Source organism: Amphibalanus amphitrite, unplaced genomic scaffold, assembly GCF_019059575.1.
Source record: "Amphibalanus amphitrite isolate SeventyFive unplaced genomic scaffold, NRLGWU_Aamphi_draft 000042F_arrow, whole genome shotgun sequence".
NCBI lineage: Eukaryota > Metazoa > Arthropoda > Thecostraca > Balanomorpha > Balanidae > Amphibalanus > Amphibalanus amphitrite.
In genome coordinates, this window is record NW_024881538.1 from 254,325 (window position 1) to 278,289 (window position 23,965).

Below are 23,965 nucleotides of genomic sequence, written 5' to 3' on the forward strand. Positions count from 1 at the left end.
AGCACCGACTCAGCTCGACTACACAATGATGTCGATCTGGGGTGTACGCCAAATCAAACAGTACACCCACGTGCGGCCCGCAGTGCCGGCCTCGCTTCTCAGCGGAACCGGAGAGTGGAGCACTGTGACGCGTGAGCTCTCACTGCACTGACAAGTACCCGCCATTGCGGCAGACGTTTCCCCTGCTAATCCAGGCTGACGGTAAGTCGTCTCTGCGCTCCTGAGCACACATTCCGGCGGCCAAAATCAGCTCACCGTGATCACAGGCGGTACTATTCACACAGAATCGGGGCTGACGCCGTGCTTTGATGACCTTCTGGACAGCACCACGGCGGGCAGCCCGGCCCTTAAACACCCTCTCCCCTCCCCGAAAATAGACCATTGGAGACCGCCAGCTTCAGCCTCCGGTCCCCACCTCAACCTACCAAACCCAAACGAAACACTCAAACTCAAACATAAGAACAGGAGTCAACTTCCTAGCATCCATTGACTCCACTGACTCGGTTGAGTCGTCTAAAGGACAGGAACAGCCAGCAGCGAGTCAGAGTGAGACACTCCGATGCCAGAGTGAGACACTCCGCCGCCAGAGGGCGTGAAACAGAGGCAGCGGGGACGGTGGCGAAGCGAGGAGCCGCCTGGCAAGGACTGCGACAGGCGACAGCTCAGGAGCCAATTAACGGGATACGTTGTGTTTGGGATGCAAAGCAGATATAATTAGAGCTGTGTGGAGAATGGTATATCGGGAGGGGATGGCGAGTTGAGAGACGAAATACAGAGCAAACAGACAGGTGCTGCAGGCGCTGGAGACAAAACAAGTTTTTTTTTTGCTTTAATTATGCACGAAATTGGAGACCGGATCGGACCATACGGCGGTGGCTTTGGCCAATCGGCGTCCATCTAACTGATAGGCTGAATGGTGACCACCGGCTGCTCTGATTGGCTGATCGGCGACCAGCGGCGGCTCTGATTGGCTTATCAGCGACCAGCGGGGACTCTGATTGGCTGATCAGCGATCAGCGACCAGCGGCGGCTCTGATTGCCCGATCAGCGACCAGCAGCGGTCCTGATTGGCCGTTAGCCCAGCGACTGACCTGTGATTGGTTTGTTGCATCCGGCGCAGAGGGATCCCCGCTTGGCGTGGTAGTGCGTTTCGCAGTACGGCTGGCCCTCGTAGTCGAAGAACGAGCCGCCCTGAAATGACTGCTGGCAGTCCTGTAAGTGGATAGGTCAAAGGTCAATGACAGGGCAGTCAGGTCACTGTCAGTGGCGGGTCAGTCAGGGTGAGTCAGATCATGGTCAGTGTCGGTCCAGGTTATGGTCAGAGACATCTCACGCCCAGGGTTAAACAATGGTTCATCAAACAACATAGATATTGGTCCAAAGGTGGTTTATGGTCCAAAATATCAGACCGATGCAAAAAGATCGCCCGATTCATGATTCGAAAGCGTCAATACAATTCACTCAGGCGTCATTACTCTTACATGTGACCACTGACAGTTGCAAGAAGACATCACAGAGCGGGCAACTAACGACAGCTCGCTAACCAACACAATCATAGTCATGACGCCCAGGACATCACAAATGCGCACTTTGAGAGCCCAGTGGGGCAGTTTTCACTCCCAGTCATTGACCCACAAATCACAAAACCCCAACCCCAACAGGTGAATAAACAGTTCCAGTGAAGTCCTCAGAACCTCAGGTTCTTTCCAGAAGATGCCCCGCCGCTGCGTAGCGCTGGTCTGACATCACCTTCCCCTACACCCAGGGAGGAAGGGGGGAGGGAATCGGCGGCTGGCACGGCGGTCGTGTTGTGATTTGCCACGGGGACAACATGGGGCAGACGCCAGCGTCGATGGCCCAACGACCTCGTCGAAAGTCACCGCCCAATTCCCGTCACCTTCTCAGAACGGCGACCGAAAATATACGCCGCGGGGTAGAGGGAGGTGGGGTGGGGGTGATTATTTGTTGGATGGGGACGGGTGGAGGGTAGAGGTGGGCTTCGGGGGGGGGGGGGCGAATTAACGGCACAGGTGTCCGCTTTACCCAGCAGGTTCCCCGGTCTAGGGTGGCCACGGTTATGGGTCCACGTCAAAACAGCTAGTGACTATTGAGCTAGTGACTTTTGAGCTAGTACAAAAGAGCTAGTGCTTCAAAACAGCTAGTGACAACACAGCTAGCGCCAAAATAGCTAGTAATGCAAAATAGCTAGTGCATTAAATCAGCTAGTGACTAAACAGCTAGCGTCAATATAGCTAGTAGAGCAAAATAGCTAGTGCTTCATTATAGCTAGTCATAAGAGTAGGAACCATGGGTGCAGTGGGTGCAGTTGCACCCACAATAATTCTCCAGTGGGTGCAGACAATGTATTCTGCACCCACAATAATCTGGAACAAAAACCCCTTTTCTCATCAACACTACTTCCCATGCAACACAACATATTCAGGATATTTTGCCCACCACTATTAACCAGGACAGGTGGACCCAGTACAGCTTTAACCGTGATGGACTAGACAGCAAGAATGTAGCCACTAAGGGATGACGCACTAACTTCTACTGCATAGTCCGGCTGATGGTGAATTAGCCGGGTATGTGGACAGGGCTGACGGGCAGGTGACTGTTTTGGACGTCCGGAATGTGGCTACGTTTGTCCGGTTTTATAAATCCTTAGTTTTTGGGAGCGGTTCCAAAGAAAATATTTTCTATTAAAAATGACAAAACAAAACATCTTGCTCGCTGATTGGGTAGAGCATCAGTGTAGTGTTGTGTAATGTGTAGTTGTGTTGTGTAAAAGAAGAGACAAAACTAACCATAGCTTGGTGTCACACCGGCATCGGTTATATACCTTGTTTTTTTTTTAATTTTATTGTAGTGATAGGTTCATGTCTGAATTAGTTAATTCAGTAGTATATTTTTAACGGTTGATGAAAAAATGAGTTCTTTTTTGCCCTCTAAGTTGATTTCTAGGGAAGCATTTTCAATCGACAATTGAATGATCAACTCCCAACGCGCATGCCATCTACAACGTCACCTCTCTGAGTTGGACCACATCTCTCTCAAGCGCCGTGTGAAAAAGTAGCGGACATCTCCCCAGGGTGCGTGTGTTTGTGTGGGAGTCCCTTCCCCCGAGCCCACTCCCAGGGCGGGGGCGGGGGGCGGGGGCGGGGGCGGCCTTGGCGGCCGATCGCCACTAGTCCGGTGGGCGGCGGCGGCGGCGGCGGAGCGGGACAGGGTCTGGCCAGACGCCAGACAGGTGTCCCCGCGTCTGTTTGTACTGAACAGCCGGCGCAGCGGCGGCGCCTCTGGCCGGCCAGCTTCCAGCACGGAGCGGCGCCGAACGCTCCGCCGGGGGGTAGAGGCCAGTCTCGGACACGGCAGGGCCAGTTGGGGTAGCTAAAGTGAAACGCCGCAGAGGTGTGCGCGACTAACAACCAGGCCGAATGACGAGGGGCGTCAGTGGAAATATGAGAAGACACACTCCTTCCGGCGGCGAAGCTCAAGAAACTCCCTACTCGCGACACTCCAACGCCTAACGCCCGTCGCTGATATCCGCCCGAGCAGTACCGGTCCGAAAATATCAGTGAGGACCCGTCCGGCGGCCGCCAATCTCAACAGGACAGGCGGCTGCCACCGCACGGCCAATAACAACACAGGACATCAGGCCGTTATAGTCTTCAGCGCCGCCGCCGCCGCCAGGGTCTCACTCCGACACCTAACTATGGTCGGTCAAAAGCTCAGACAGAGGCGAGGGTAGGACCGGACGGGTGGCTCCAGCCCCGCCCCTGCCACGAATGTGCCGTGGTATCGAACTGAGGGGCGCGCTACGTCGACACCCACCCCACCCGACCCCAGCCCGTGCTGGCACCGCCCCACACGACCTCTGGATGACGACGCGACACGCTCTTTGGCAGCTACTAGAAAAAGCCGCCGACTCCGCCCCTGCTTCGCCCGAACGGCGGTGGCAGCGGCGGAGGCGGGGCGGGGCGGGGCGGGGCGGGGCGGCGGATTCAAACGCCGCCCCGCCGCACCAGACCGATGGCTGTTTTTGTTTGTTGTTTTGTTTTGTTTTCACGTTTTATTGAACATCACTACAGTACAGTTCACGCCAAAGAGCGGTCGCGTCATCATCTCGCCAGCGGCACGGCGCGGCGCGCGGTGTGCGCACGACGGAGCGCTCTGCCCCTCTGTCCCCTGGCGCTCTCCCCTCTCTGTGTCCCGTGTCCCCTCCCCAGCCCGAGGCGGGCTGTCGTGTCCCCCAGCCCGGCCCGGTCCGGCCAGGTCGTTTCGACCCAGCCGCATCTATTCCTCATCGCTTTCTTCGTCCTCATCGCTGTCATCATTGACGCCAGCGCATTCGGGGCACATCGGTTTGTTGTCCACCTTGTAGAAGCTCTTTCCTCGCATTGGTGTCTGGCAGTCCTTCAACAGAGAGTCGCCAGCGCGTCAGCCAATCTGGAAAACTGAACAGGTAGTTGGTCAGACATAACAACACAAACAGAATGTTGGCATACCTTGCAGACGAAGCACTCGGGGTGCCACTGGGCGTTCAGGGCGGAGATGTAGTTCTCCATAATGGCGCGCCCGCAGCCGCCGCATTTTGGCGCGAACATGTCCAGGTAGTCGGCACGGCAGTAGGGCTTTCCTTCCTTCTCGTGGAAGCCATCGGCGCCGAACTGCTGACCGCAGTGGGTGCAGAAGAAGTGCTCCGGGTGCCACGTTTGCTCCAGGGCCGTGACACATTTCTGCCAGGGGGACGAGATCAGTGTCAGGTCAGGTCAGACTGAAGGGTCGCCGGTCAAGAGTGCAGATGTAAGGGGTGGGACCGGAAGGGAAGGATAATCAAGGAGGGCGGGCTATGTCAGTCGGATTCGGAAGTACAGTCAGTCAAGGACAGGGAAGGTTACTGAAGGATAACAACGATGATGGGTGAAGGTCATGGTTACGTCGGGAAAAGATCATCATAGGGGAATAGTCAACAAATGGCGCAGCCTGCCAACCACCAGCGTAGCCATCACTCTAAAAATAGACCGGGCACGGGAGACGCAGCTCCCACCCGACTTCAGCCGGCCCCCGGGGCGATCGGCTGACGTCACCAGTACGCCAGTGACGTCACACATCAGCCAATGACGTCAGAGACTGACGTGTGGCAGCTCCGCCGTGGTGCGCCGCCACTCACATCCAGGATAGGCCCGTTGCAGTAGGCGCAGCGCGGCGAGAACAGGCTGTGGTAGTCGGGCTCGCAGTATGGCCGGCCGTCGCGCTCGAAGAAGTTCTTATTCCCCAGCTCCGACTGGCAGTGGGCGCACGTAAAGTGCTCCTTGTGCCATGTCTTGCCGAGCGCTGTGATCACCTGAGAACGAACAGAACAGGGAGAGGTCAGAGAACATCCACACACCCCATCCTCCACACATCCAACCAATGACTGACATCAAGCCAATCTCTGACGCCCACCATCGCGCGGCCGTCTTCCAAATTCCTCTCTCCACCTCTGCCTCGTCCTCTCGACAGAGCGGCGGCGGCGACAGCGCACCTGACCGACGATGGGCTTGTCGCAGGCGCCGCACATGCCCTTCTGTGTGGTGGTGATGCCCTGTTTATTCATGTCCTCCTGCAGGTTTCCCAGCATAGAGTCCAGCTGGCGAGATTTCACCGGCTTTGCGTAAGCCGGGTCGGCGGCGGGCGGGTCGTTCGTCTCCTCGACGACGGTGCGCTGCAGCGAGCTGGCTTGGAGCTGAAACAGAGAGAGAGAGAGAGGAAGGTCAGAAAAGACAGAAACATACAGAGACAGAACAGAGACAACAGCGACACACAGGGAGAGGAAGAATAAAACAGCAGCGCTGCAAAAACCGGCCTTACATGAGGTTAGTGCGAAGCATTGTAAGAGCAACAGCACGACCCGCCGTCAGCAGCTGTTAACTGTTAGCGACCGGTGCGCCTGAACAGGGCTGCACAGTGGGTACCGTGAGCGGTCGGCACTGCGGCGGCGGTCTGCCCCCGGCAAATGAGCCAGTCCGGCGGCCACCAACGCTCCAGCTGCTGGACGACTCCTCCGGCGCGCGCCGCTGGCGGTCACGTGACCGGCCCGTCTATAAATACGCCGCCGGTTGAGTCGGCACCAAAACATCACCTTATTAATAGGTGTCCAATCAGCCAACGCTCCGTCGTCCGTGTTTGTGTGTGTGTCTGTGTGAGGTGGGTCGTCAAAGAGCGTGTTCTAGAGTATGGTGGTACTGGGTCGGTGTCCAGCGGTGGATCCCTCTGTGGTCTCCCGACCCCCTCCGGGCCGTCCAGACCGGTCTAGTCCGTTCAGACTCGAGTCAGAGCTCCAGTCGGAGGCCAATAGTGAGTCACCGACCACCGAGGCGACAGCGGAGGGTGCTGAGGGGCCCCAAGCGAGCCAGCCGGCGGGGCCACACCCTCACAGACTGGGGCAGGTCTTCACACCGGCGCCCACATATTCAGAAATACAAGTCGGCATATAGACGGCAACTGCATACGCACAGATAATAGGCCAACACATCTACGCAACACATCGTATCTATACAACACATCACATCAGCATTAGGTACTGACTGGGACAGGACAGTTCTTCAGACCACAGCCCACAAATTCAGAAAGGCATGTGGGCACATTGAGCAGCATTTTCATACGTAATCACAAATGCCAAAACATCTACACATACCCCGTACACATTAGCCATACCGATACTTAAAACCGATACCAAAACCTGACGTCCGAACATTTTGCCAGCATCATCTATGATCCAGGGACGTTCGGCGAAACAGTCTTCCTATTGAATGAGCTCGAGAAAGGTGATCAAAAATGGCTTATTTGAAATGAGAGCGAACGGCTCATACTGACACAAACAGAGCGAACCTGTGCTCAACCAAACTATAGCAGATACAAATGTGACAGGCTTTAGCGGAACTACGAGACCGAAGCACGGTTGTCCACATACTTGGCCATGCCTTCATAAATACTGCACGTGGGCGCTCGGATGATGCCATCCGAACAGCTTATTTGAACGTTTGTGACGAAAGCAGCTAGCCAATGACATGAAACAAATCGATTGTGGAACGTATCCACGAAGTTGATTGCCTCGTCAAACGAAACACCAAAGAGAAATGCTCCAATCCCGGTAATCGTTGGGTCGACACATGCTTTAGCCGTGCATCGTGTAACCAGCATTGGTAACAACTAGGCAGTAATGTTAGTAATATTGCCTGTCAGAAGTTCGTGCATTTCACATTCAGCCGTGAAGAAACCAATATCATTTTATATGGCCAGCTTCAAGTAACACAAAAAAAAAAAAAAACACACCCTGACGACTACCTTCGACTAACCGACCTTGCCCTTTGAGCGACCTTTACACCCTTGGCAGCGGTACTGGGCCAAGGGCCGGGCAGAAGGGAGCTTCACTCGCCGTTCCTGCATCGGCACAGAGGTCACAGAGAACTTCGTAGTGGAGTTGGAGCCCACAGCAGCCAGTGTTGGAAAGCTCATGGGTGAACAACACATCCGGCTAGAGAAAATCAAGCAGTTGAAAAAAAACATGGAAATTAGATAGCAAAGAAGTTTTCCAAATGCTGCATGACTTACAACAATGCAAGAGGCAGAAGAGAAGACATGACACTAAAATCGTGACCAAACAAAGGTGACGATTCATTGATTGCAGGCAATAAATCATGTTTCAAAATTTCGCGGAGTGATAGAAGGTCTCAAAGATCGTTGCAAGCCGACCAGAGTTATGTCAGTTATTACAAGGTATCAATAACTCTGTATTCCCGCAATGGAAGCATTCCAACAATCACTGGGTAAGATGAGCCCAGAGACACCAGAAACCCGCCTGGTACTTGTTATCCCGAGAAAAATCCAGCACCAAGGAACAAACCGACATTGATACGGGTTTACCACCGGTCTTTTAGAGTCTAGAAGCCTCTCGCTGGCATCTGATGCCCATAGCGGATATCATAAAACCGCTGCAGCCGTCTGCTGCAGACCCAAACCGGCCACGGGGACCGGTCAAACACACGGCTGTCTCTGTGGGACCTCGTGTCCCGGCTGCCGGCGTTCCCACTGCTCTCTCTCCTCTCGGTGAAGGTCAGGGGTCCATCTGCCGCGCTGGTCCCAGGTGCGGCCGGTCCGACCCGTCTGACGCGTCCAACAACAACATCCATTCCGACGACAATGGACAGCTAAATCACCACCACACCACGCTGATGGCTGAACAGCCACGCCATAAACACCCGAGAGAAGATAATTCGCCCGAGAATGTGACGGTCCGATGACAATGCACCGACGTCATGTCAATATTCTGGGGAGTTATCAACCAATAACGGGCGAGATTTCATGAACAAAAGCTCATTAGCACACAACTAGCTGACAGTCCATAAACAAGAATGCAGACGTGAATCAATAAAAAACATCAGCCTCTGCGCGTGGGTTTGGCAGGATTAACAAATTAAGCCTATTTTTACTGGATAAAAGATGCGAAGTTAACAGTTGTATGGAAAAAAAATGGGATGATCATTCTTATCTGAACACCAATTTTCGGACAGAATGTGACAAATGGGCAGTGAAATCGGATCGCTGCAATAGCTGAAATCAACTTCGACCCTGTGCATCCCGAAAAGCTTCAAGAGAAATTCCGAATAAAGGATTGAACATCCCGGACTAACCAAACCTCTCTGAACCTTTTCACAAAATAAATGTCATCAACGGACCATGACAGATTTTGCTCCATGGGGCTTGACTCCCTGCCATTTGTCTTTGCGGAATGACAATATCAACGTGATAAATCCGCAACCGAATCCAGCAACCCTGACGGCGAGCCTCCCACAGCTGCCCGCATTCCAAAATCAACGATCATTTCCAGAAACGAGCAATTTTTGTCCGAGCTTGAATGCTAGATTTCAGCATCCCTGTTCTTGTCAATGGTTGTCCTTCATTCTAAATCATCACAATGGAATGGAATTGCACGGGGCTGAGCCAACAGCAATGGCAGCACCGGCAGTGAACTGTGAAGGCGGAGGTGGAGGCGACGGGGTGAAATCAGCGCCATCTGAACCATCCGATCCACCCTTGGCTACCCACCACCGACAGACCGTTATAGAGGACAGGGCGGTCGCAGATCTGCGCGCCCTCTGCACCCCTGGCAGGCGGTGGCTGCCCAGTGGGTGGGGTGGTTCTCCACACAAACACAGCATCCATCAGCGCCGACTTCCATGTACCGGCGGCGGCCGAATCAGCATGTAGCTGCTGGCGCCTAATGGCTCTTGCACGAGGCAGGATTAGCCGCAGAGCCGCCACAGGCGCCCCGCACCGCTGCTCTGACATCGCAGCAGGAGGTCCAATCGAGTCCGAATCACTCCGAAATGGGGGCAATAAAACACCAACCTGTTTATTCAGCAGGGAAGCAGGCAATTGAGCGGATCCAACGATCTGGAAGTGAGCTGCAGAGCTCTATGAACCGGGTACCTGGAGCCATCCATCAGGCATGGCCCAACACCAATCGGACACAGCCAGAGACTCTGCCAAACTCGATGACACCGCAACATGGGGAGCATTGCCACATGCCACACATCAGAGAACATCAGAAACACTGGATAGCCAGCAGGCACTGCGATACAGGCCGTATTAACCCATCTTCTTTTCCCATGTGTTCATTGAAGAACCCTGATCTCTCCCCCTTCCCCTGTCGCTGGGTTAATTGCAGTACCGACTCTCTGTAACAGTGTAACAGTACCAGTTGCAGTACCCTGATCACCCCCAGTCCCCTGTCCCAGGTTTATCTATCAGAGGCGGTACCTTGAAGTCTGAGAGCGAGGCCATGAGGTCGTCCAGTTCCTGAGTGGCCGACGAGGCGGTCCGGCAGCCGTCCGGTACACTCTCTGTCACCGTAACCGTGCGCGTCTCGTACGTCCGCGCATTTCTGAGGAGAAAACACACAAAACAAATGGGTTAGAAAGCGGGGATATACACACCACACACTGTAGAGTTGTACACCAAGATGATAATTAGAGGGTCCAGCCTCAGTTATAACCAGGCTAAGATGATTTACAACTATGCACTGAACTGACGGTAGCGGATGTGTCATAATGTATGCGCTATGCAGATGAATCTTATGCAACTGACAAAGCTATGTGGTGCATAGATACATCCGTTTTGATAAACAGTTCGGTGCGGCAAGCTTGCAACAAAAGCAGCCGCGAACAGCGCTAGAGCAGTACAAACAAGTCAAGCCGGACATGGTATTTTTCGAGGCGAGAGGAGGCGATGTTTCATCTGTCAGTTCGACTCAGTGGAGAGGCATCCTGCGCTGGACCTCCGTCAACTGACGTCACACATGACGTGACGTCATTGCGTGACGTAAGCACGACGTCTAGTAAGCACGACTACAGTTAGTCAGAGCTGGGGAAGATGTATCTTGCCTTAGAGGTGAAGATGCAGTGTCATGTGAGGTGACACAAGCTGAGTCTGGCAACACTTCGTTGTGTCATATGTGACACCCAGCTCGCGCTGAGGTGCTACTAGCTGTGTCAAATATGACACACACTGTGTCAGAGATACCCAGCTGTGTCAGTGTCAGAGTTACACTCCGCTCTCTCAGAGGTGATACATGACACCCCTTGCGTCAGAGGTGCCCCCTGTGCCGGTGTCAGTCATGACACCCCCTGTATCCGAGATGCCCCCCCTGTGTCAGTGTCAGAGGTGACACCGTCCCCTGCAGTCAGCGGTTCGACACGCGCCGCCCCGGCCGCCTCAGGCATGGCAAACATGCCGACCGGTCCGCACGCCTTATAAGGCAGTTGGCTCGCCGGCCGGAGGGGCGGTGACGGGCAGTGACCATAGGTTACCGAACGGCAGGTCAGAAGGGGTAGTACGGAGTCGAGTGGGACGGTGGTCTGTTCTGTTGAAGAACTGGGACAGCGGCCAGGGTATGGGCGGAGGAGCTGTGACATGACAGTGCCATCTGTAACTTGGTCCAAATCCGCACATGACCTCACCCAGCCAATCCAGATTCCAACCACGTTCTTCAGTCCCAATTGCCAAAACTCCACAGCTGCATAGGTATACGCAACCAGACTATGCCAAAATTGAGGACATCCGGAATGCGATGCTTGGACATCACAGATTTTGTATCGTGCAGTGACATATTCGTGCCAATTTTGAAACCATGATCATGGAATGTCAGAAACCCTCTCTCATCCTGCATGGTATCGATTAGGCAGCCGGAGCGACATAAAAAGCTTAATCTCGACAGTCCCTAAACGAATCATATTACCGAAAATACACGCAGGAGGACCCATAAAACCCAAACTGGGACCATAAGCCAGTCAATTAATTACAGCCTTTTAGCACTTACTCGAACCACAAAGTACCGACCAGCTGAATGAAAAACTGATATCAGACGTAACCAGTAACCACGCACGTTAACCCTCGCCCGTAAACGGCGATCTGCCACCTTCGCCCATGCAGGGGGGGGGGGGGTTGGTGCGACCCCCCCCCCCTTGGCGTTTGAAAACGGAGCGTCGTAGAGCTTAGCGGAAAAGACCAACGGATTGCTCTCGCCGAGATCTCGCGATTGGTGGTATATTTTTTGGTCCTAGATCAACATTTGACCTACTTTTGACCGGTCAAAGGTCAAATTTTCGGAAAAATAGACTTTTTTCAACTTTCCGCGGCGATTGCGGCAAAACGGTGGGAGATATCGACTTGAAACATTCACTATCGTGTTCCTTGATCAATTCTCTATCGTTTGGTATGTATTTCGTTTCCCTAGCTCTAAAAATGGCGCGTTGGGAGCGCCGGAAGTCGGCAAGGTCACAGTCGGCGGCAGAAATTCGAAAAATCAAAATTTAAATTTTTGAAATCTGATTGTATTTTTGGATTTTGGAGGTCCATTTGCTCCCTATAGAAGCTAATATTGCTGCATATTCCCATTGAGGTGACAAGAATTAGCAAAATAGTGGTTCGGGCGCTTTTCAAAAATAGTACCGGACGCTGTTCCTCTTGTGACGTCATAGCTCCGTGACCTGACCTGACCCGGTCAAGTTTCTTATACCATATGATAGCCAATACTTGCCCCAACATGCATGGGAAGTTTCATCACGATCCATCAACCGATGTCCGTACCACCGGCAGGAAACCTCGGGCGTTGGCACTCAGTTTGTGAAAATCCGGCCGGAGGCTGTTCCCTTTGTGACGTCATAACTCCGTGACCTGACATGACCCGGTCAAATTTTTTTTTTATCAAAAGATGCGCAAGGTTTGCCCCATAAGGTACCCAAAATTTGGCGGCGCTGCGCGCCGCCGTTTTTGCAGTATTTCCGAAAAACCTCAGGGGGGGGGGGTTGCACCAACTCCAACTACTACTTAGAGAGCAGAAGAACGAAGATGGCTTCGTGTTAACCCTCGCCCCTACATGGGCGAGGGTTAACACGAAGCAAATTTGTCGAATCACAGCCACTCCTGTACTTTTATTGATAACCCACCCCATAACTGACAATCATCGGTGCGTTTTACGGCGATGGTTGGGTCCATCAGTTCCAAATCAGGTGTGACATCGGCAGTAGCGCCGGCGCCGCCCTCATCCTGACAGGTGTCAATGAGTTGACATGATCACCGGAGACAGCGTCTGACAATTGTGCAGACGCCGCCCGGGCGAGCGGAGCGGACGGGCGTCAAAGACGGGCTCTTATTGAAAAGATGGCTAAGTGCGAGGAATGCTCTTGAATAACGTGTAACGTCACGTTACTTAGCGATCACATTTAGGATGTGAAGCTACACGGACTGACTGGAGGCGACCTCTCATCGAAAAAGGCATGGCCTTTCATCTCCTGAGACCTGAAAACACTGAAAACGGGGAGTATCCAGCCCCCAAATTTCACCAAATGCAGGATACCAAATCTCTTCGGAGATGAATAGTGGCAATCAAGAACACGTCAGTTACGTGACCAAATGAGAGGAGGGGTAACTTTAGTAGTCAGTTGTATCAACACGGCAGCAGGTGCTGGTTCGTGTCGAATGTGGAGAGCGGCTGGCAACGGTTCAGTCGACGCCAAAGGGGGCGGTTAGCTCATTAGTAAAACGGCTTCTAAAGTTGGCAGGGCGTCAGGTGCGAAGTGCCAACCATTCGAGAAGTGAGTAAGAGGGGGAGAGAGAGAGAGAGAGAGAGAGAGAGAGAGAGAGAGAGAGAGAGAGAGAGAGAGAGAGAGAGAGAGAGAGAGAGAGAGAGAGAGAGAGAGAGAGAGAGAGAGAGAGAGAGAGAGAGAGAGAGAGAGAGAGAGAGAGCATCTCATTTCTGTGCAGTGTCCCCAGCGAACACCATCTGGACATCATCAGCACGACCTCGTAAACTCGGCACGCATCACACCGGAGACACGCCATGAGCGTCAAAGTTGAAACTGCGTGTGGACCGACAGTGGCCTCAGCAGTCGAGATGGAAAAGGGCCAGAGGAAGGTGCGATAAACTGGTGCCCAGCCAGACGAGAGTCGAAAAGAGCTGGACACCCACGAAAGAAGAACAGCAGGTGGAGAAGCTCGAGAATAAAAGGTAACAGTGAGCTCGCTGAGAAAAAAAGGTGAGCCGGAAGTGAAAACACTGGACGCTGGAGTCAATCCTGCGGCAGGCACCGCTACACCCTCAGCAGACCCACTCTGCCGACACGCCCCCCCCCCCCTCTTCACCTGTCCTCCCCCTAGCAGCTGCGCCGCTGCAGTGCTGACAAACGGACGTAGTGGCAGCGTGCGCCAGGACCGCAGACATGGCGCCGCCCACTCGCACAGACGCGACACGTGAAAATAGCAGCCACAATGTGTCACAGGAGTGCCGGAACTAGGATTAGTTCCGGCACCAGCCGACAGAACTAGAACACTTTGTAATCTAATGTTCCACTTGTGATGTTCCATGTAATGTTTCACTTTGTGATCTAAAAAACTGCGCCAATACTGAGAGCTGTCAACGCAACCAGGTAGGAGACAAGCCGCACCCTGGAAGCCTATCATACGAATCGGTCGCCATATTTCTTCATTTTCATATTATCATCTTCGGCAATCTACCGTCGGGAACAGCTCGATGCAACAGTCTCCGTATCGAGACTGACATCGTATCCATACGGACACCCACTGACCGTAAGGCGCCGGGCAAGGCCGGCAGTACCGGGTCTTTGACCCGTTGGTCGACCTCTGGAGAGAAGGCAGCGGCGTTGGCAGCCGCTGCGGCTCACTTGAGGTGTCAGTTCGTGTCACACCGACAGAGCTGCGAGTGTGGCAGGCGAACTGCAGAGCCGAGACACCGCCCTTGACGAATAAAGAGACCAGACGGAGACTCAGTGGGGTATTCCCGTCTCAGTGGGAAAGTGCGGGACCGGGATAGACTGTATGATACGACAACGCGATGAAACGGAGACGGGACGAGACGGGACGAAAGAGACAGCCGACAGACGGAGACAGAACGAGACAGACGGAGAGACGCGTCGGATAGGAGGGAGAGACGGACAGATAGACGAGAAGGACGGACAGACGGATAGACGCGAAGGACCGGCGAACGCGTCAGAACGGACGGAGCGGAACGGATGGGCGAACTGAGGTGGACACTGGAGCGTTGTCTGTCGGTTCTCAGGAATCGTATGCCAGAGGCGGATCCAGCTCAGAGTTTTTTTTTTGGGGGGGGGGGCAAACCATAACAATTTATCGATTCTTTCCATGCATCGTCCATAGGCGTAATGTTAAAATTATGCCGTTTGGGGGGGGGGGCAAATGCCCATTTTGCCCCCCCCCCTGGATCCGCCACTGTCGTATGCGACCGACAGGTCGCTGTTTCACTGGTCTTGGTCACCATAGCAAGAGGAGAGGGGGACAAGCCATGACCGTAAAAACGCAGAGATGCATCACAAGTAGACGGTAACACAAGTACTATTGCATGGCGTAGGACAGGCAGTCACAACGGCTTGGTGAAGAGAAGAGCACTAAAAGACTTCCGCTGCCAACAAGGCCACTGACATTCGTTCGACGACCACGAGATGTACCAACTCCACGGCAGAGAATGGAAAGCTCGGTTGATGATATATGGCTCTACACAACCCTGACAGGCTGTAGGGTTAATTCAACGTTCTTCGCGCCTGAGACGTAAGGAATAACTTCTGTCGACAGCCTTGTGTCGACATGCCTTGTGGCGCTTGCTGCCTTCACTGAAGGCAGCATGCGCCTTCAGTGAAGGCGCATGCTGTTGGCTGCGCTACTCTGCTTGGATGCTGCGCTTTTATAAGCTCACTGAAGGGCATAAGCGTAAAAATCTACCCATATGACAAAAAGGAACGAGATAGACGAAGCATTGGCCATCAAAGACATTTCACGAATGAAGCGCAACCATTTGTTCTTCCTACCCAGATATACGAGTACGTGAGCCATTTCAATAAACCCAATCAAGTGCCAGCTTCACACCGCCCACCGGGATCCATTCAGCGCGCCATAAGCCACCACTCCAACCCACCACATGTGAACCGGGCATATCCCCAGGCAGATCGTAACCCGTTCATACCTCGCACTGAATACCACCGTTACATTATCATTCAAGGGCGGCGCAGGGAACAACTGACGGTCAAACTGCATGGACGGCGCTAACGCAGCGCAGTGAAGGTCGGCCTTTACCGCTATATCACCCTGCACGGTTTGTATTCGCGGCATGCCAGGCGCGGTGGGCCGAGGCTCTATGGTAAATTGTAGCCACGCTGGAGTAAACATGGAGCCGCGAAGGTAATCAAAGCTCAGCCGGAGGTGCGGCTCTGGTCGGATGGGAGAGATGGAGGATGGCTTTGGTTGGGTCTAACACCAAGAGGCACTCAGCTTCAAGTAAAAATGGCTGCGACACAGCTTCATAACAGCATCAGTAAGAGTCAGACGTCGGTAGCTCGAGCCGCCGGCAGTAAAAGAAAGGTCAAGGGTTCGCGTCTTCCCTGTGAGCGGCAGTTACTGCAAGTTGCACACTAAAACCCCACCGAAATGAGCCGTTGTAGCTATCAACCATGCCCTTTTGTAATTACGGAAGCACAAGATTACTGCAGATCCATTCAAGTTGATGACGGTGCTTATCATGATGAAACGAAACACGCCTCTGGAACTCATATTTAAACTACAGCTCATGATTGGGGAAGCACTGTCGAATGCGGAAATGCAAACGAGACATATCCAGACGTCATCGGCAGTAGCACGGTTTTCAGAGAAGACTCTATCCCTAGTGTTATCACTGAAAACAAAGAAGATCCCTGAGTCTGTTTTGAAAGGCACATCCAGGCAGCGTCATCAACTGTTGACACCCCGACACCCCCTCGGAGACCGCACTTGATTGACCATGGAAACCGGCCAGACGATTATTATCTCAAGAATTGTTCAGGGTTTCGAACCGAAGACAGTCGATTCAAGCAAATGCCTCCTTCAGCCTCTGTGGAAACTAACGAATGGAGCACTACGCCACATACTGGTTACTTGGGACAGGCCACGATGCCACAAACTTCGAATGAATACCAAGTTTCAAAGCTAACCTACCGCCGCACACCTGACACTTCCACACCGCGAACTATTCACAACCAATAAACTGGCTGCAGCTGAGAACAAACTCCACAGACAAATCCTTCACTTATATCCAGACTCACACAGCCGGCGAAAGTCTGTTGCCGTCACCGCCATCACCACAACGCTGTCCAGTGTCCACCACCTCAGCACCACCTCCACACTGACCCACTCCCCTCCCTCCAACACCTCGCCCAGTATCGAACCGGGGCGGGGCCGGCAGTGTCCCTGCACGAGGTCCCTCCGCGGCCCACCAGTCACCGCCGAGCGTGCAACAACACATACCGTGACGGAGCCCTCTCGGCGGCGGCAGCGGTCACCACGTGACTCTCAGTTTATTTACCCAGCAGAGGTGACATCAGAGCACCGGCATGACCCACCCTACCCCGGAGACTCACTCGGGACGGACGTAGTCGACGATTTCGATCACCTCCATGGTGTGATCGGCGCCGCTGCGGGCCATCGCTCCGTCGGAGGCGACACTACACTCCTTCACCCTCTCACACGCGCGGCGGCACGGCGGTCGTCTGCCGGCCGCACCCGGCGCTCGGCGGCCGAGAGAGACCCGGAGAGGCGGGCCGCCGCCGCCGCGCCGCCGCCTGACGTCATCCGACGCCATGGAGGGGGGGGGGGGCGGAAACCGGCCGTCATGCAGGCCGGCGAGGGACGCGGTGACGGTGGACGCCGCAATGCAATGGCAGGAATGCAGAGTGGGAAGGTGCGACCAACAGGGCGGCGGAGGGGTGGGGAGGAGAGTCGCGAGCCCGCGGCGCAGTGCGTGAGGGCGGTCTCCCAGGGGAGAGACCACGCCCCGGGGTGGCCAATCGACCCGTCCAGGTCGATTTCGGGGCTCCAGAGAGTCGGCCCGGACAGGCTTCTGCTCGCTGCAGTCGTGTGATGATCCAGACTCGGAGTTTGAGGCTATGAGTCAGACGGACCCACCCAGTCCCCACTGGTCAATACGACCGGACCTCACACCGACAACACCTCATCCTGCTCAGTTCAAGCAGGAGCTGTCTGGTCTAAATCCAACTCTGCGCCGAGGTCCAAAGTAAGCACATCCATCTCACACCTACCACTCACTATCCATCAGGCGTCATTTACTGGTGTCACCTTGTCAGCAGTACGGAACACTCGACATCAACCAACATTTTTCGTCTAAGCTCCGGGAGGCACATCAAACGTACCGGCGAAGCGGCCAGAAAATACACGCGAGGCTATGTGACTAGCTCAACCTTAGGCTGGAAGTCACTTGTCCTAGCGTGGCCGGCGAATGCCGTATGCATGGCCAAGCGCTAGCTCCACCTCCCTTTGGCAGACTTGGAAATCAGCCCGCTGAGTTCGCTGCACATTTCCATTTCCCCAGCCATCAATCACTAGCAAAGAATGTCAAACATTCTGACAAGGACCGTAACGTTAGCCTCTCGGTTTAAACACGAGTCTCTGCGTCAGTTCCTGTGCGTCAACCGTTGACGTACTTCAATGAAGCCGCAAAGTGAAGTGAAGAGATGGGATGTGAAATAATGTAAACTGCTAGTGCGGTACGTTCTCCTGGGCGGCGCTCGAGCGAGTCAAATCGCCGAGGACTCGTGCAGCCGTGGAACTGTATGCCGTAAGCGAATGCAGCATATGCAATCTACATGAGCGGCCGACGAACGTGATCGTATACCCACGCAGGAGGAGTTCAACCGTTCCACTGTACAACGTAGCGACAAAGTGCGAGCCAGCTGCAGGCCTCTTTGACCGATCAGGCTAGGCCTGGTCAGATCAGGTCGGTTTCAGGTCAGGTGTGGTCGGATCGCATGGGATCGGGTCAGGTCATGTGTGGTCATATTGTCAGATAGATCGGCCGGTTCTCTGCCTCTCATGTCTCCAACCACTGCTGCGCCCAATCTCCGTTCACGAATCGTGCTCACTGGGGACGCCCGTCGTGACCGAGGCGCCTCACGAGTCACGGAGGCGTGGGCGTCAGTATCGTGACCCTGGTCACCCCACCGAGATGTTCCACCGTGACCCCCGTCACCCTACGGGATGCCCCACCGTGACCTGGTCACCTAACAAGATGCCCCACCGTGACCCTGGTCACGCTACAGGATGTCCCGCCGTGAACCTTTGTCGCCTTTCACCTTACATCGTGTCCAATCATGACTTTCCACCGTGTCCCTTCTTGTGATATCTGAAATACGCCACCCCTTTCCATCCCGATCTGACCCATCGTGACCTGCCTTATATCTACATAGACCCACAATGACCACTAACCCTGCAATCTGACCCACCACGGTAAACGCGACCTCCAAACGCTTCGCCACCGTTCACTATATCCCGCCAAGCCCCCCCCCCCCCCCCATCGCCGAGGCAGTTCCCCCTCTAACCGTGACACCCGTCCCCTTTCAGCGTCCCCCCAATGCGACCGTGACCGCCATGCTCTCGCTCCCGCCAACCGTCCGTTCCAGACACCCGTCGCAGGCGGAAGGTGACATCACCCGGAGTCGGCGGAACCGGTAGCTGCCACCGCCACCACCCCCACACTGACACTGCAGTAGTCGAGAGGGGAGGGACGGACGCCCCCGCACTGACACTGCAGTGCGAGAGAAGTGAAGGCCGCTCTCATGCAAACACTTGCACCGCAATGGTGAAGAGGGTCGGGGCAGGGGAATGCACATTGTAACTCCTGTGGTGATCGAGCGGAATAGACTACCGCCCTTACACCAAAAATACTGGTCTAAAACTACTAAAGGTACCGCACGACATAATTGAAAAGGAAATGAAGGAAGATCGGCGCCACACTGCTATCACATCGTTTAGGAACTGAGGGGAGTGCAACTGGGCATTGTGTAATCATGGAAAGGTGAACAGAAGTTCAGCAAAGACATGCGAACCAGCGGCGGTCACTGTTAGGGGAGAGTGGGGTAAGATGCCCAGGGTGGGAAAGACGCCCCACCCCCTCTAGCGGGGAAACAAAGAATCGAACCTGGAAATTAATGTTCTTAGCGTAAAGCGGAAGCATGCCTTGTTAACTGCACATAAATTTGCGAAGCTCAGTTGGGCAACGGCTGGCTGGTGACTGCATGTTTTTTATTTGCTGCTTTCAAAAAATATTTTGGCGTCAAAACATTGTAAATATCAAAGAAGGTAGATAATTTTTGCGTCCCTTGCCATAGTCGTGATACATTAACATGCGTGTACTGTGTCCCTAACAGTTTGTTTCAGGGTGTAGTTTTATGGCTAACAAATTGTGATGAGTTAATGTTACTTCGGTACCTTGGGGTAAGATGCCCCCTGTCCTGATGGGGAAAGACGCCCCCCTAAATCCGTAGGCTGTCCTTCAAGCAGCCCGTCGAATCATTTATTACATACTTGTGATGAGAGACAAAAGCCGATCTGGGACTATTGAGAGTCCGGTACGGTCGAGTGCTCCCCATGCCGGTCTCTCGGCCCACACAGCGACTTTTTGGGCGGCATCTGACTCTGAGAGCCCTCACGACGGCCTCTGTGGGCCCCATTATTGGTTCCAGGGCCCTTCACGACATCCTTTGAGGGCTCCCACGTTGGCTCCACGGGCCGCGCGGGCATCTGAGGTCCCCACGATGGGCTCGAGGGCCCTCAAGCATCATGAAGGGCCCTACAGTGGTCTCCGAACGCCACCACGGAGGCTTGTTTGGCCACGCTGGACTATGATGGCCCTAACGATGACCTCTGAAGCCCCTTACGACTACTTTTGAGGGCCCTTACGATGACGTTTGGTGTCTACTGCAGGCTCGAAGGGACTACTGATTCGTTCAGGCGATTCACGTGCCTATTTATGTCACTTATAGTGCAGGGGGGCATCTTACCCAACGCCAGGGGGCGTCTTTTCCACCCTGTGGGGTAAGATGCCCCCTTTCACTTCTTCAGGAAAATGCTTAATAGCAAAAAAAGTTATCATATTTCATGCACGAAAGTGTGATATTTTTGGAGAAAAATGATGTCGGCTTCCGTTGAAACTCCAAGTTTTGGCTTTCCGATCGTCATTTTCGAATAATATATGACATAGTCAAACCCTGGGCATCTTTCCCCACTCTCCCCTACTGCACCTCATTTGCAAATTGAACATTTTCGGGCGTACATTTAACATCTTAGACGAAGCTAAGCCATGCAACAAGTACGCAATGAAACGAGGCAACCGACTGCGTTCTCAGCAACACCATCGACAACTGAGAAATAGTGCATGTCAGCACACGCTGCATCAGTCGAACGTCCCTGAATACCCCTACCGGCCACCTACGAGGTCATAAACTCCCCAGCCCTTCTACCCACCACCTGCCGCCCCCTCCCCCTCCGTGCCCGGCAGCCATCATACCCCGCAGGCAGAGCTGATGCGGGCAGCAGTGAGGGCGGGGAGGGGGGGGGATTAAGTGCAGGGTTGAACCCGGTACAACAGAGGGTGGGTGGGATATTCAAGCCGCCGGCGGTTGGGTGGAGAGGGCAAGGCGGGGCCGAGTGGCGAAGAAGGGTTATACTGAGCTCACACGGTAGGCGATGCCTTAGGGCAGAAGGATAACCGATCGAGCTCAAACATCATCTAAAGTGGATATAGTTTATCCACGATGATTACCTTTAATGCATCAGCGTTCGAAAAAATGAACGACCCATTCAATATAACAACAATGAGTCCCTGCGTGCTGGAGCGCACCGCTTCGGTGCTTCCGTGACCACCTCTCGTGCTAATCACACGAGCTCTAGGAACGGCGACCAATTAACCAGTGATCTGCACCGGCCGGTTGCAGGAAACTGAGCCATGACGTCAGGGCAGGCGGTACCACGAGCTGAGCCCATGTTATCGGTAAGGAGTGACGAATAAGGCTGTCAATGCCACAATACCAAACTGATATGTGACTACTGACTGACGAATAGGAAAATATTATAGTGCATAGACGCAAAGAAAACAACGGAGAAATATATTATGTGTCCACTGATAGACCGGGATCATCACAAAGCTCGGATATCAAGAACGGGAGATCACCAAACCTCAGCTTTCACCTATGCTCATAGGTGGCAGCACATACATGTGCTGACTGCTGGCCTGGACGTAATAGACGCGTTTACATAGGGTTTGTTGCAAGCTTATATCTCCGTCCGTGCTGTTGCAAAAGATGCCAATGGTGCTTAGCAATTTATAAAATGATCCCCTCTAAATATCTGAAGACCACTGCAACAAAATTATCGCCAAATTAACGAGCTAGAGCCTCGTCAAATATGCTATGTAAACCGGGTTAATGTCTTCTAAAGGCGGTAGGTGGCAGCACTGCATCCAGACCAGAGATGCAGGGACGAATATCATAGTATCACTACAAAATTTGAACAACGATAAATGTCAATGATTTACCATAAACCAATTTTAAAAAGAACCACGCGATTGAGCGCGCGGACCACAACACTAGCTGGCTGGGTAAGGCTTCGTAAGGTCACAAGGTGCAACAGTATTATTGAGGTTTAGGGCTGGTAGTACGTGTATGTGCGTGTGTGTGGGGGGGGGGGGAGTATCTGTACTCACTGGCTGGGTACCGAGTCCAGTTCATCCAGCAGCGCGTCCACCGATGGCCTGGAGGTGTGTCCGTGTACCGCCACAGAGCCGCTGCCGTTTACCGGTGAGGGAGAGTCTGCGAATGAAGAGAGGAGCTGTCAGAGGGAGTCGGGGAACAAAGACAAACACAGAACGAGGGTAGCCTACGGGGGGGAGGGAGAGAGAGAGAGAGAGAGAGAGAGAGAGAGAGAGAGAGAGAGAGAGAGAGAGAGAGAGAGAGAGAGGGGGGGGGACTGTAAGAGGGGCTCTGGGAAACGTAGAGAGGGAGAGAGAGAGAGAGGGACTGTCAGAGGGGCTCTGGGAAACGTAGAGAGGGAGAGAGTGAAAACAGACAACCACACTCTGAGGGTAGCTCGAGGACGGGGAGAGAGGTAGGATCATCCATGTAAAATTACAATTGACGTTCAATTAAGGTAACATCAGCACAGGTAACACTCGTCCTACAGACAGACGAATACAATAGCATGGTGAAACCTTTGAACTGCCACCAGACTTCCGAGTTGGAAATGTTATCTTACGCGATGCCGTACAAACGTTTGTGGGCAAAAAGGCATGACAAGGATACATCGTTCAAAGATTATCGATGTCGTCTCATAAACACCAGCAAAATAAAAGTTCTCCCTGCCCGCAATGAAGAGGAAAATGCAGCCCTCCGCATTCTAGAGCGCCGAACTAGCGTTTCCATCCACCGCCACCAGATGTCTCTTTCATCTGCCGTTGTCTACACCAGCCCAGTACCACGGCCCGCATCCTCTGCCTTGTCCTACCGCCCGCTGGCAGCCGTCTCGCCACTGCAGCCGTCAGAGCCGTCCAGAATTTACAGCTTCCACGTAGGAATGCAGCGTGACATGACAGGAGGGACTTCGGAGAGGGAGGGTCAGAGATGGGGGACAGGCCACTGCACCCCGCTCACCACCGCTGCCAGCGCCGCCGGCGCCGGGCGGTGACAGCTGCACCATGGACTCCTCACAGTACGTCACACTCCCCAGGGGTTAGCTGTCATCAGCAGAACCGTCTGCAGCGCCTGCACAGTGCACACTGCACAGTGCAACTGCACGCTGCACACGCCAGCGTCGACAGGCTGTCTCAACTGACGCCGCTTCACCGCACGCGGTCACCTCCAGTGGCCCCTGTCGTCCCGTCCCCCGTCGGTAGGCTGCCTTATGGACCCATGCAGACCATCCGCAGTCGTCCGTTCGTCCGCAGTTCGTCCGCTGTCCGCAGCCCCAAGCGTCAACTCATAATCGCCGTCGCAATGAACGTGACATCTTCGACATCCTGTCACCGGCTGAGGTCGTTATACCACACGGCCGTCTGTCTCCGGTCCACCGGACCCAATATCGTGCCCGTTAGCCTCACAGGCGGCTGGCCACATTCACCGAACGTATACGATGCCGGTAAAATAGGCCCGCAGCGGGAAACGGACACGGTGCAGGGCGAATTGGGAACTCGTTACTGAATCGAGGGACGCCTGTTATCGAGAATGGCGAGTAAGGGACATGGGTCGATGGTATCAGGATGTCGGACTTGTTTTAAATGGGGCGAATATTGCTGTTGACATGGGAAGCTTGCATGTTTCACGGTTCCTTCCGTCTGCTAACTGTATGGCTTGGTGCATTTATTTAAATAAGTTTTTCTTACAAAACACAGGCAAAAGCAACTCTGAAAGGGAACGAACTCCCTGAATGAGCTCAGGTAAAAGTTGACAACTAAAAATGGCACTCAACAATGGAAACCATACCGACAATATTCATAACAAAAGCACGTCCCGCCCTCAATAAAAGCTACAGTAAAAAAATAAACAAATTCAAACACAACAACAATTACATCCCCCGA

At 53.7% G+C, this 23,965-nt stretch overlaps 1 protein-coding gene across 9 annotated transcripts in view; it reads right to left on the minus strand.

Moving 5' to 3' along the window:
* The window catches only part of LOC122375949 (paxillin-like), a 96,523-nt gene that overhangs the window by 2,284 nt on the left and 70,274 nt on the right, over positions 1–23,965 (minus strand). For 7 of the 9 annotated variants that reach the window (XM_043355585.1, XM_043355571.1, XM_043355577.1 and 4 more), the window contains 6 exons: positions 22,100–22,205; positions 9,805–9,928; positions 5,528–5,728; positions 5,174–5,347; positions 4,509–4,739; positions 1,092–1,212 (listed from right to left, as the gene is read on the minus strand). In XM_043355585.1, the coding sequence (XP_043211520.1) occupies positions 1,092–1,212; positions 4,509–4,739; positions 5,174–5,347; positions 5,528–5,728; positions 9,805–9,928; positions 22,100–22,205 (957 nt within the window). Of the gene's footprint in view, positions 1–1,091; positions 1,213–4,039; positions 4,417–4,508; positions 4,740–5,173; positions 5,348–5,527; positions 5,729–9,804; positions 9,929–22,099; positions 22,206–23,965 lie in introns of those variants that run through there. The other 2 variants (XM_043355610.1, XM_043355597.1) reach the window with 1 other exon arrangement.